The following is a 14,729-nucleotide window of genomic DNA, read 5'->3' as shown; positions in this document are numbered from 1 at the left end:
CATTGACCAAGGGGAACTGCCTATAAAATATAAAGATGTTAAAGCAACTAGTCGAAAGGAGTGAGGAAGTGACGAAGAGTCTAAGTGACTTAACTACTCAAAACCATGAGACAATTATAATAGAGGTAGACTTAGAGGAGTGCCACAGTACTGCAGAGGCATACATACTGATGACAAAGAAAGAGATGCAGATGCAAGATGCTGGATAGTAGGGTCATGGGCATAGCAGTACCATAGTATCACGAGAGCGAGATTTTCGTGGAATCATCGATCCATTACTCTCATGGAGGGAGAGTGCATGCTCGTGAAAGGGGCTGAGTATGTGGAGAATATAGAGGCAAATTATAAGTATTGAGACAAGGCAGAAGAGTATAGGCTAGAAAAATTTATAAGACCGATGTCGATGAACTTCTCATCAAGATAGCCAAAAGTGGGGATTACAAGTTGATGCAAGAGTGCTCGATCAAAAATAATGTAGGTAGTTTATAGTATTGTATTTCTACTTAGAGGAGTAGATAGTAGAAATTATAAAGAAGACTAAATCTATCAATGACTTGCTCCAAATTATGATAAAATTTTACTCTTTTTAATCAAAACTTCTTACATTCTAGAAGTCAAATAATAATGAGTATGTGAATTATAATAACTAACTTAATGTAAGGAGTGCAAGCACTTTGGATGCTTTATAAACATAAAAAAACAGATGAAGGCTTATAACCAACTTGATGCTTAAAATATAACCCTTGAGGAGATAGGCAAAGTTAAGTAACTTTTTCTTTCTCAACTCCTAAGAGAATAAGTGAAATCGAGTACTCTAGTTATTTTATTTATCTAGTAGAGGAGCTATACACATGTTCAAAGACCATTCGAAGAGACTTAGTGAAAGACAATAATTATCAAATCCTCACCAACACTGATTGATTCTATCAAAAGTAGATTGTTCGCTTTATTTCTCCATAAAATATTAATTAAAAGCGAAAGTGATGTGAACATACTTGGAGGTGATAATTAAGTAGAAAAAAAATTGATGGCAAATTTTATAGAGAAAAGACCTAAAAAAATTTTAAATCTATGAGACAATGCTCATTAAAACTTCAATAAGTATTTACATAGTTCAAGTGGTGCGAAACGTTTAAAAGACTAGTACACAATAAGAAAGGTATTTTTCTTTCATCTAAGAGATCCGTTGGAATTAGCAAAGATAAATATAACTCACTTGACTGAAGTTTATAATTCGAAGACAACATTTATAGATCAAAGTTTGACTACTTAATAATAACGATGAGAAGTGGTTGGAAGCCTAGGGAGATACATTGTAGCTAAAGTGAAAGATTAAAAATTTAGCAATTGTGAGGAGATGTAGTGTTCGTAAGGCTTCAGCAAGGATATCAAAGGAATAAGTATTGTGCATAAGGTGTTCGATGTAATATTTGTGTATATCTGTATATTTTGATTTTATTCATGCTTTGCATAATATATAGAGGGCTTATAGTAGGGTTAGTAACCCCATTTAATTGACTTTCATGGTTATTTTAATTGTATAAATATAAATTATGTATAATTATCATGCAGAGGCAAAACCTCCCAAAAATAAATTAGCTAGATGCCATTTTGGGTGTTTCTCAAGTTTCGCAAAATGGGATGGAGTGTTAGCCAACACCCTAAAGCTACTTGAGTGGTACATGATTGGATTGATCTTTGGAGTATTATCTAGGACTGGTTTGTTGTCTTATTTTAAAATAGTGTCTTGTGAGCATTTATCAAGATTTTTGGTCGTAACAGATCATCTCAGACCCTTTCTCGTGTGATCATTCATAGTTTATAATATCTAATTTATATTATTTATAAAATATTTATTAAAATATCTACTTGTGAGATCTCTAGTTACTTCCTTCATGTCTCATCTTTTGTGAGTTCTTAAGGAACTATAATATCTTTCTAGATGAACATATAAGAGTACGTACCACTTAAGTAAAATCAATTAAATCAATAACAATATGATATTATTTATTGAAATGTCTAGTCGTGAGATTTCGACATTAACGTGTCTCATCTTTATAAATCAATTAAATTAGTTAAATTAATATTATTTATGAAATATTTATTGAAATGTCTAATGAGATCTCGAGTTAAACATTTCATTAACGTGTCTATCTTTTGCATGTTTGTAAGGAACCATAATATCTTTCTAGATGAACACTACGTACGATAATATGATGGTTAATCATCTAGTTTTTATCCGATAAAAAACAAGAAACAATGATCAGCAACCAATAAAGAACCACCAATAATTTTATTTATGGGTTTATAGTTGGATCCAAGTCACAGACTACGAAATCCAAGTGCAAATTATCTGGTGGTTTCCTCGACATTTAGATACAGTTCCATGAACATGCTGGCCATACGCTTACATGGTAATAATAAGCACGATGACATAGAGATAGAACCACAGTATCAACCAATTCAGGTTCCGGCTCGCAGCGGCTTAAGAACGACAGGAAGGCCGTACTGAGGTTGGACGGTGGTGGAGCGTCGAGGAGCGTGCTTGTACTCGGACGAAAGGGAAAATGAGAACCTCTGCAGTATCATTGCGATCACAGTCTTGGCTTCCAACATGGCGAAGTTTTGGCCGATGCAAGCCCGCGGCCCTACCGCGAACGCGAGCAGCGCAGTGGGGTGTGTGGCAGCTTTGGTGACCCCGTGCTCGAATCTGAGTGGGTTGAACTCATCAGCATCAGGTCCCCATATCTCCTTGTTCCTATGAGTCAGCATGATCGGCATCACTATCTCGGTGTCTTTGGGGATATTGATCTTCCCCAAGGTCATATCTTTACCGGCCTTTCTCCTTAGCACGTCGACTGGGCCGTAGAGCCTCAAGGTTTCCAGGAGAACCATGGTGACCTGCACAGGATCGACACACTGTCACACCACAGCTTTATCGAGCTTACATGGAGAAAACGGGCAGTGAATTTACTAGTTTCAGCTTGCTGAGCATATCTGCATCTGGGGTTTGCATCCCACACTCTCGCTGCACCTCCTCCCGGAGCTTCTCCTGCCAGTTCTGGTTTGTGCTCAGCAAGAACATAGTCCATGTCACGAACTGGGCGGTGGTGTCCTGTCCTGCGAAGAAAAACGTCTTGCACTCGTCTACAATGTCGTCCCTGCTCAGGATCTGCCCCTCTGGCTTGTGACAAGCTTCTAACATCAAGCCAAGCAGATCATTTCCGTAGCCACAGCGTTCCTTGGAATCCACTCGAGCCTGAATGATACTAACGAGTTTGCTCCTCACTCTCTTCTCCAGCTTCCATTTGTACAGGTTACTCCTGCTAGGGATGTATCTGCAAAGCAAATGAATCCAGATCAAGGATTCTGCAACGCCTGATGACATATCCCTGCAAGACTCAGGTGCAAACTAGACTTACTCGGCTCCTGGGATACTTAAATTAAGATGACTGGCTACCACGATCTTCTGGAGTTCTTGCTGTGCTAGGAAGACTTCTTTCCCTTCCGTGAAGCTGCTTCCGAAAGTGGCTTGAGAGATCACATCTACTGCCAGTTCTTGAAATTGTGCAGACACCTCTATTTCCTTCTGCTGATCCTCTGCTTCCCAACCTTCTAACATTGCCTTAGCGCATTCTGCCATTGTCTTTGTGAGTATCTACAACAAGCAACGAGTTCTTTGTGTTAATCGATAATAAAGGTCCAAAAGAAACAAACAATTTGATTTCTGATACAATTACAGTAAATTGCACCATCAGCTAGGCCAGACCAGACATCAAATTGAGGTCATATAAAAGATATGGGAAGCTGACCTTGAGCTTGTCCATGTGGAAAGCAGGGCCGACGACCCTTCGATGCCTCACCCATTCCGTGCCTTCTACAAGGACCAATCCCTTGCCCAGGAGGGACGTCACGTTGGGAGGCGGATCGATCTTGGGGTAGAACCCGAACTTGTTCGCAAGAACTTGCTTAATTAGCTCCGGGTGGCTGACGCAAATCCTTGGCTCTGGTCCAAACCAAAACAAGAATGGTTCACCTGCTTGAAGAACAACGGATCGACCATCAGCGCAGCCACATAAGAAATCCACATGGAGGACTTGATTCTTTTCAGCATGACAGTGGAACTGACAAATAAGTTATGCAGGATCTGAGGAAGGGAAGATGGAGTCTGACCGTATTCCGACGTCCACTTGCGGTAAAAAGGCTGAACTCTCGTGGAGATATCATGTGACTTTACGTCCAAGGTCTGCTCCATGGCGGCTTTGCTTATGCTTCTGATCTCCCCAAGGGATCCCGACCAGAACCTGTAAGCAGGGCCTCTCACCCCTTGCTTCCTGAAAGCTTCTGTGATCACGTATGGCCTCCATGTCAGATACTTCAACCCCTTCCATAAGTACCAGATCAGAACCACCAACAGAGCACCCAGTACGAGACCGAGATTACTCATCGGTCTTGCAGAAGGGAGAGCTCGGAAAGGCGAAGCTGTGTGCGCTTTCTCTTGCGAATGACCTCCGATTCTTCCGGTTTTATCTACAACAAAACGATCTCTCCCACACATTGACCCACTTTGCTTCGTCCACTGGTTACGTTGATTTGGATCCTTCTGTCCGTCATTTGCACTAACAAAATGTGGACACAACTGTGTTGCTCGGAGTCAAGTTTCTTGTGGCCATAAGAAGATTTCTGCTGCAAGCCGTCACCCTATTTTAATAACCTCATTTTAATTAATTTTCATGATTATTTTAATTATGTAAATGTAAGTTATGTATAATCATCATGCAGAGGTAAAATCGCCCATAATTAAATTACCTAGATAGCCAACCAATTTGGTTGTTTCTCTAGTTTCGTAAAATGATATGGAGTGTTAGCATACACCCTAAAGCTACACAGTGACTGGATTGATCTTTGGAGTATTGTAGACTGGTTTGTTGTCTTATTCTGAAGTAGTGTCTTGTGAGTATTTATGAGGATTTTTGATCGTAGCAGGTCTTTTCTCGTGTGACCTTACAAAATCTATATTTATAATTTATATTATTTATAAAATATTTGTTGAAATGTCTACTCGTGTTATAAAATATTTGTTGAAATGTCTACTCGTGAGATCTGAATTAAACACTTCCTTAACCTATCTCATCCTTTGTAAGTTCGTAAGGAACTATAATATCTTTATGGATGAACACAAGAATACGTACGAATTAGGTAAAATCAGTTAAATTGATAACAATACGATGATTAGTCTTCTAGTTTTTATCAAAAAAAAAATACAAGAAACAATGATCAGCAACCAATAAAGTGTTGGGTCCAACCCATATGTCGGCTTGGACAAATTTGGACCATAAGCCCAAATTAGAGAGAAAGGGCAAAAGTGGGTCAGTAGGGTAAACATAGAGTGCAGCGCGCAGCGTGAGTGAAGGAGTGAACGTGTGTGGCGGCGTGCGAGAAAAGAGGAGAGAGAAATAAAGAGAGAAAGTAAGATTTTTGAGTTTTCTACTTGACGATCGGTGGTCAAACGTTATCAGTTTTGGTCCAAATTTTATGTGGAGAATCCTTGCAGCAAACTCTACAATCCTAACGGTGTTGATCTTCAGTTTATCCTCTCTAAGATACTTTTCTATGATATCCATTTTGTGAGACCTAGAATTCTTTTTGAAAAGATTCATCCTATACGATGATATGCTAGAGCCAAGATCTATGTTGTTGATGTTATTCTGATCCTCTAGTTATTCTAGAGAAGATCTACTGTAAACTTATTATCATTATTATTGATAATTAAAGTTTGAGGTGGACTAGGTCCCCTGTGTGATTGATTATTTACTCTATTGTTTATGCTGTGCTGGTTGATATTTACGTTTGGATATCAAGTTAGTATTTTGATATATAAAAAGGAAAAAAAATATTCCGCTTTAACAGGTTTTTCCCAACATAAAGAACCACCAATAATTTTATTTATAGGTTTATAGTTGGATCCAAAGTCTCAGTCTACGAAATCCAGTGCAAATTATCCGGTGGTTTCCTCGACATTTAGATACAGCTCCATGACCATGCAGGCCATACGCTTACACGGTAATAATAAGCACGATGAAATAGATATAGAACTACAGTATCAACCAATTCAGGTTCCGGCTCGCAGCGGCTTGAGAACGATAGGAAGGCCGTACTGAGGTTGTACAGTGATCGAGCGTCGAGGAGCGTGCTTGTACTCGGACGAAAGAGAAAAGGAGAACCTCTGCAGTATCATTGTGATCACAGTCTTGGCTTCCAACATGGCGAAGTTTTGGCCGATGCAAGCCCGCGGCCCGACCGCGAACGCGAGCAGCGCAGTGGGGTGTGTGGCAGCTTTGGTGACCCCGTGCTCGAATCTGAGTGGGTTGAACTCATCAGCCTCAGGTCCCCATATCTCCTTGTTCCTATGAGTCAGCGTGATCGGCATCACTATCTCGGTGTCTTTGGGGATGTTGATCTTCCCCAAGGTCATATCTTTACCGGCCTTTCTCCTTAGCACGTCGATTGGGCCGTAGAGCCTCAAGGTTTCCAGGAGAACCATGGTGACCTGCACAGGATCGACACACTGTCACACCACAGCTTTATCGAGCTTACATGGAGAAAACGGGCTGTGAATTTACTAGTTTCAGCTTGCTGAGCATATCTGCATCTGGGGTTTGCATCCCACACTCTCGCTGCACCTCCTCCCGGAGCTTCTCCTGCCAGTTCTGGTTTGTGCTCAGCAAGAACATAGTCCATGTCACGAACTGGGCGGTGGTGTCCTGTCCTGCGAAGAAAAACGTCTTGCACTCGTCTACAATGTCGTCCCTGCTCAGGATCTGCCCCTCTGGCTTGTGACAAGCTTCTAACATCAAGCCAAGCAGATCATTTCCGTAGCCACAGCGTTCCTTGGAATCCAATCGAGCCTGAATGATACTAACGAGTTTACTCCTCAGTCTCTTCTCCAGCTTCCATTTGTACAGGTTACTCCTGCTAGGGATGTATCTGCAAAGCAAATAAATCCAGATCAAGGATTCTGCAACGCCTGATGACATATCCCTGCAAGACTCAGGTGCAAACTAGACTTACTCGGCTCCTGGGATACTTAAATTAAGATTACTGGCTACCACGATCTTCTGGAGTTCTTGCTGTGCTAGGAAGACTTCTTTCCCTTCCGTGAAGCTGCTTCCGAAAGTGGCTTGAGAGATCACATCTACTGCCAGTTCTTGAAATTGTGCAGACACCTCTATTTCCTTCTGCTGATCCTCTGCTTCCCAACCTTCTAACATTGCCTTAGCGCATTCTGCCATTGTCTTTGTGAGTATCTACAACAAGCAACGAGTTCTTTGTGTTAATCGATAATAAAGGTCCAAAAGAAACAAACAATTTGATTTCTGAAACAATTACAGTAAATTGCACCATCAGCTAGGCCAGACCAGACATCAAATTGAGGTCATATAAAAGATATGGGAAGCTGACCTTGAGCTTGTCCATGTGGAAAGCAGGGCTGACGACCCTTCGATGCCTCACCCATTCCGTGCCTTCTACAAGGACCAACCCCTTGCCCAGGAGGGACGTCACGTTGGGAGGCGGATCGATCTTGGGGTAGAACCCGAACTTGTTCGCAAGAACTTGCTTAATTAGCTCCGGGTGGCTGACGCAAATCCTTGGCTCTGGTCCAAACCAAAACAAGAATGGTTCGCCTGCTTGAAGAACAACGGATCGACTATCAGCGCAGCCACATAAGAAATCCACATGGAGGACTTGATTCTTTTCAGCATGACAGTGGAACTGACAAATAAGTTATGCAGGATCTGAGGAAGGGAAGATGGAGTCTGACCGTATTCCGACGTCCACTTGCGGTAAAAAGGCTGAACTCTCGTGGAGATATCATGTGACTTCATGTCCAAGGTCTTCTCCATGGCGGCTTTGCTTATGCTTCTGATCTCCCCGAGTGATCCCGACCAGAACCTGTAAGCAGGGCCTCTCACCCCTTGCTTCCTGAAAGCTTCTGTGATCACATATGGCCTCCATGTCAGATACTTCAACCCCTTCCATAAGTACCAGATCAGAACCACCAACAGAGCACCCAGTACGAGACCGAGATTACTCATCGGTCTTGCAGAAGGGAGAGCTCGGAAAGGCGAAGCTGTGCGCGCTTTCTCTTGCGGATGACCTCCGATTCTTCCGGTTTTATCTACAACAAAACGATCTCTCCCACACAATGACCCACTTTGCTTCGTTCACTGGTTACGTTGATTTGGATCCTTCTGTCCGTCATTTGCACCAACAAAATGTGGACACACAACTGTGTTGCTCAGATTCAAGTTTCTTGTGGCCATAAGAAGTTTTCTACTGCAAGCCGTCACCTCGAAAGCTGCCACGCTAGTCATCAGCCACTGAGGATGCTTGTATCCCGAAAAGTCTATGCATAGTTGACTTTGCATTCGAGGGCATGCAGACCAACAATTTACAAAGATCCTCGTGGAGTTGTATCATCGTCCATCAGTACCCATTAGAATGAAGCATCGTGTGGTTGAAAATGACTCAGCATCAAAAGCTAATATAAATAAAAATAAATAAATAAATTTCTTTCATTTGGGCCTCAATAGTTATTTTCATTTTCTCATTTGATGTCGTCAAACTTTATTCTAAACTCAAAACTGTAGTTATCAAAGTCGGATTAGAGATTGACTTTCTTGAAAAAGATTGGGTTAATGAGTCATCGGTTGAACCATTGATCAATCCGTGAGAGTGTAATTTTTATTTTTTTTTTAAAGAAAAAATAACATTGTATTATGCTGAAATATAAAATGTAAATAATAATATTTTTATAAAAATAAATAAGAGGTAATGGTGAAAGAAGAATGGGACCGCCATGTATCCATAGTTCACATGAGTACTTAAAATTCATGCATCGATAGTTCAAATAAAAACTTAAATTCTGTGCACGGTACTAAAAAAATTAAAGAGAAAAATCCACATTCAATCAAATAATATCCGGGTCTCATTTTCTCTTTAATATGCAATCAGGGTCTAATTTTTGGAATCATCTTTTGTTCTAATCAGACGGATAATTGAGATGACGATGCAAAGCTGTCCATACATAATGGATTCAAAGAGAACGAAAAAAAAAGCCAGTGAATAGTAGTACTGTGCAAGAGAAGTTCAATAATTTTGGCCCAATTAAAGCAAGCATCCACCATGAAAATGCCTTTTTGTATTTCTCTTTAGATTTGAGATAATTCTCCTATTGCATGAGTTAGATGTTTGAGGAGGAGGAGGAAGGAGTTGCAATCCATTTTGCGATGTCAAATTCTTATATTTTAATTGCTTTTTTCATACCAATAATTGATACATATTTCATCAAATTCGAACAATGGTCAAGTAAATATTAATAACAGATTTAGGAAAAAAATTTAATGTGCATATTTAAAATATACTATTGTTTAAAATATTTAAATTATTAGATAGTAAATTACTTAAAATATCAAACATATAATTTAATTAGTATTTTTTTTAAAAAAATATTCTCTTTTTAGTACTTTTCAAATGGCAACCCATCTTTTCGTTATTTCCAAACAATAGTTTTAAGATATCATAAATATCCCTCCAAAAGCTACCAGCTATTTTTTCGCCCATTTTTGATCTACCCTATTGGCCGGTCCATAGGGTGGTATGCTCCGAGTGTTCCAAAAAAACATTATATAGTCATAATAAAATAAATGTATGGCTGATCATAGAGTATTAGAAGACTATATCTGTAAGTACTGAGATAATACAGAAGAGTAGAGGTTAGAAAATTTTGTAAGATCAGTGTCGATGGACTTCTCATCAAGATAGCCAAAAATGGAGGATTTCAGGTTGATGCAAGAGTGCTCGATCAAAGAACAATATAAGTAGTTTGTAGTATTATATTTTCCACTTAGAGGAGTAGGCAGTAGAAATTATAAAGAAGACGATATAATCCTAAAGGTGATTAAAACTATCGGAGACTTACGCCAAGTTAGAATAAAATATTACTCTTTTCAGTCAAATCTTCTTGCATTCTAGAAGTTAAATAATAATAAAGAGGCAAATTATAGTAACTAACTTAATACAATAAGTGCAAACACTTTAGATGCTTCATAAGCATAAGCAAAGAGTCGACGAAGCCTTGTAACCAGCTTAGTGCATAAAGTATAACCCTTTAGAAGATGGGCAAAGTTAAGTAATCTTTTCCTTCTTAACTCTTAAGAGAATATGTGAAATCGAATATCCTAGTTCTTTTATTTGTCTAGTAAAGGAGCTATACACATGTTCAAGGACCCTTCGAAGAGACTTAGTGAAAAATAATAATTATCAAATCCTCACTAATGGTGATAGATTCTATTGAAAGTAGATTGTCTGCTTCATTTATCAATAAAATACTAATTAAAAACAAAAGTGATGTAAACCTACTTGGAGGTGATAACTAAGTAGAAAAAAAATTAATAGCAAATTTTATAAAGAAAAGACCTAAAAAACTTTTAAATCTATTAAAACAATGCTTATTAAAATCCAACAAGTATCTATCCAGTTCAAGTAGTACAAGATGTTTGAGAGACTAGTACATAATAAGAAAGGTCTTTTGAACTAACAAAGGTCAACACAACTCGCTTGACTAAAGTTAATAATTTGAAAGTAACATTTGTGGATCAAAGTTTGACTATTTAACAATAGAGACGGAAAGCGGTTGGAAGTTGAGAGAGGTGCATTGTAACTAAAATGAAAGATTGAAGATTTAGCAATTGTGAGGAGATGTAGCGTCCGTAAAGGCTTCGGGGAGGACGTCGAAGGAATAAGTATTATACATAAGGTGTTTGATGTAATGTTTGTGTATATCGGTGTCTTTTGATTTTGTTCATGCATAACACAATATGTAGAGGGTTTGTAGTAGGGTTAGTAACCCCATTTTGATTGACTTTCATAGCTCTTTTAGTTATATAAATGAAAGTTATGTGTAATTATCATGCAGAGGCAAAACTGTCTAAAAATAAATCACCAAAATAGTCATTTTGGGTGTTTATCTAGTTTCGGCTATATGAGTGGTACATGACTGGATTGATCTTTAGAATATTATCTATAGTTGATTTGTTCAAGCAGTGTCTTGTGGGTATTTATTAGAATTTTTTGTCATAAAAGACTATCTCGGACCCTTTCTCGTACAACCATTCATGACTTACAAAATATATATTTGTAATTTATATTATCTATAAAATATTTGTTAAAATGTGTAAGATGTTGAGTTAAACACTTTCTTAACATGTCTCATCTTTTGTAAGTTCGTAAAGGATCACAATATTTTTATAGATGAACATACAAGAGTACGTACAACTTAGATAAAATCAATTAAATCCGTAATAATACATGGTTAGTCTTCTAATTTTATATGATAGAAAACAAGAAACAATGAGCACCAACCAATAAAGAACCACCAATAATTTTATTTATGGGCTTATAGTTGGATTCAAGTCACAGACTACGAAATCCAGTGCAAATTAGCAGGTGGTTTCCTCGACATTTAGATACAGCACCAAGACCATGCGGGCCATACGCTTACATGATAATAATAAGCACGATGACATAGAGATAGAACTACAGCATCAACCAATTCTGATTCCGGCACGCAGCGGCTTGAGAACGATAGGAAGGCCGTACTGAGGTTGCACAGAGATCGAGCGTCGAGGAGCGTGCTTGTACTCGGACGAAAGAGAAAAGGAGAACCTCTGCAGTATCATTGTGATCACAGTCTTGGCTTCCAACATGGCGAAGTTTCGGCCGATGCAAGCCCGCGGCCCTACCGCGAACGCGAGCAGCGCAGTGGGGTGTGTGGCAGCTTTGGTGACCCCGTGCTCGAATCTGAGTGGGTTGAACTCATCAGCATCAGGTCCCCATATCTCCTTGTTCCTATGAGTCAGCATGATCGGCATCACTATCTCGGTGTCTTTGGGGATGTTGATCTTCCCCAAGGTCATATCTTTACCGGCCTTTCTCCTTAGCACGTCGATTGGGCCGTAGAGCCTCAAGGTTTCCAGGAGAACCATGGTGACCTGCACAGGATCGACACACTGTCACACCACAGCTTTATCGAGCTTACATGGATAAAACGGGCACTGGATTTACTAGTTTCAGCTTTCTGAGCATATCTGCATCTGGGCTTTGCATCCCACACTCTCGCAGCACTTCCTCCCGGAGCTTCTCCTGCCAGTTCTGGTTTGTGCTCAACAAGAACATAGTCCACGTGAGGAACTGGGCGGTGGTCTCCTGCCCTGCGAAGAAAAACGTCTTGCACTCATCTACGATTGCGTCCATGCTCAGGATCTGCCCCTCTGGCTTGTGACAAGCTTCTAACATCAAGCCAAGCAGATCATTTCCGTAGCCACAGCGTTCCTTGGAATCCACTCGAGCCTGAATGATACTAACGAGTTTGCTCCTCGCTCTCTTCTCCAGCTTCCATTTGTACAGGTTACTCCTGCTAGGGATGTATCTGCAAAGCAAATGAATCCAGATCAAGGATTCCTCAACGCCTGATGACATATCCCTGCAAGACTCAGGTGCAAAGTACACTTACTTGGTTCCTGGGATATTTATACTAAGATTACTGGCTACCACGATCTTCTGGAGTTCTTGCTGTGCTAGGAAGACTTCTTTCCCTTCCGTGAAGCTGCTTCCGAAAGTGGCTTGAGAGATCAAATCTACTGCCAGTTCTTGAAATTGTGCAGACACGTCTATTTCCTTCTGCTGATACTCTGCTTCCCAACCTTCTAACATTGCCTTCGCGCATTCTGCCGTTGTCTTTGTGAGTATCTACAACAAGCAACGAGTTCTTTGTGTTAATCGATACGAAAGGTCCAAAAGAAACAAACAATTTGATTTCTGATCCAATTACAGTAAATTACACCATCAGCTAGGCCAGACCAGACATCAAATTGAGGTCATAGAAGAGATATGGGAAGCTGACCTTGAGCTTCTCCATGTGGAAAGCAGGGCCGACGACCCTTCGATGCCTCACCCATTCCGTGCCTTCTACAAGGATCAATCCCTTGCCCAGGAGGGACGTAACGTTGGGAGGCGGATCGATCTTGGGGTAGAACCTGAACTTGTTCGCAAGAACTTGCTTAATTAGCTCCGGGTGGCAGACGCAAATCCTTGGCTCTGGTCCAAACCAAAACAAGAATGGTTCACCTGCTTGAAGAACAACGGATCGACTATCAGCGGAGCCACATAAGAAATCCGCATGGAGGACTTGATTCTTTTCTGCATGACAGTGGAAATTACAAATAAGTTATGCAGGATCTGAGGAAGGGAAGATGGAGTCTGACCGTATTCCGACGTCCACTTGCGGTAAAAAGGCTGAACTCTCGTGGAGATATCATGTGACTTTACGTCCAAGATCTGCTCCATGGCGGCTTTGCTTATGCTTCTTATCTCTCCGAGTGATCCCGACCAGAACCTGTAAGCAGGGCCTCTCACCCCTTGCTTCCTGAAAGCTTCTGTGATCACATATGGCCTCCATGTTAGATACTTCAACCCCTTCCATAAGTACCAGATCAGAACCACCAACAGAGCACCCAGTACGAGACCGAGATTACTCATCAGTCTTGCAGAAGGGAGAACTCGTAAAGGCGAAGCTTGACCTCCGATTCTTCCGGTTTCATCTACAACAAAACGATCTGTCCGACACAATGACCCATCTTGGCTTCGTTCACTGGTTATGTTGATTTGGATTCTTCTGTCCGTCATTTGTGATAACAATCAAGATATCCCGTGATAACAACCGCAACAACAGTCAAGATCTCCCGTGATAATAACAGTCAATATCTCCCTAACTATATGATAAGATATCATAAATCTGTTGAGGAAAATTCTCTCTTCTAAACATGTATAAATATGAAGTATTGTGTACTCATGTTATCAGAGCAGTGAGAAACTTAAGGGGAACGAAAGGAACGCCTGTGCCCTCAGATTCCTTGCCCGCTTTTGCCTCCTCTGCAGTGCATCGCTGCAACCTCCTTTGCAGCCTCCTCGCTGCAGTTCATCGCTGTAGCCTCCTTTGCAGCACATCATTCTGCTTTTCTCCTCCTCCCTCTCTCGCTACAGTGGCCGTCAGTTTCATAAATCACCCAACCCATTGCCTACTCGTCGGTCGCAGCTCTAACTGATGTGTGGTATCGTCGTCTTGGTCATCCCTCAACTTTTATTCAGCAAAAATTACTTTCCCGTTATTCTCTTCCTACGCTAATAATCCAACTGATGTGTGGTATTGTCGTCTTGGTCATCCCTCAACTTTTATTCAGCAAAAATTACTTTCCCGTTATTCTCTTCCTACGCTTATAACCAATAACATCATCACTCATTGTGATGCTTGTTTAAGTAATAAGAGTCATAGACTTCCCTCTGGAAAATCCTTTATATTTTGCTCTAAACCCCTTGAGGTTATTTACACTAATGTTTGGGGCCCCGCTCCACTCACTTCCTTTGACAAATTTAGATTTTATGTTATTTTTGTAGACTATTTCACGAAGTACACATGTTAGATTTGGGCTTGTGGTATACAACATCCTTGTCAGAGACTACTGAACCTACCACAATTACTCAAGCCCAAAAATCTCCATACTAGCGTAAAGCCATGTGTGAAGAATATGATGCACTCATCCATAATTCTACATGGACTCTTGTACCCTCTCATCCCACACAAAACATCATCGGGTGTAAGTGGGTCTTTC

The 14,729-nt window shown here is 40.4% G+C and overlaps 1 protein-coding gene and 2 pseudogenes across 1 annotated transcript; all 3 read right to left on the bottom strand.

Moving 5' to 3' along the window:
• Positions 1-2,274: 2,274 nt before the first annotated feature.
• On the bottom strand, positions 2,275-4,522 carry LOC103978028 (cytochrome P450 709B1-like; annotated as a pseudogene).
• Positions 4,523-5,923: 1,401 nt separating this feature from the next.
• Positions 5,924-8,187, bottom strand: LOC103975008 (cytochrome P450 709B1). Its single transcript, XM_065120255.1, is given in 6 exon segments — positions 5,924-6,550; positions 6,624-6,987; positions 7,072-7,307; positions 7,462-7,685; positions 7,823-7,970; positions 7,972-8,187. Coding segments are annotated over 6 exon segments (1,479 nt in total). The 5' UTR covers positions 8,041-8,187; the 3' UTR covers positions 5,924-6,112.
• Positions 8,188-11,427: 3,240 nt separating this feature from the next.
• LOC135618866 (cytochrome P450 709B1-like) lies at positions 11,428-13,519 on the bottom strand (annotated as a pseudogene).
• Positions 13,520-14,729: the final 1,210 nt, after the last annotated feature.

This window comes from Musa acuminata, chromosome BXJ1-3 (assembly GCF_036884655.1).
Source record: "Musa acuminata AAA Group cultivar baxijiao chromosome BXJ1-3, Cavendish_Baxijiao_AAA, whole genome shotgun sequence".
NCBI lineage: Eukaryota > Viridiplantae > Streptophyta > Magnoliopsida > Zingiberales > Musaceae > Musa > Musa acuminata.
This window is presented reverse-complemented; position numbering and strand designations above follow the sequence as displayed.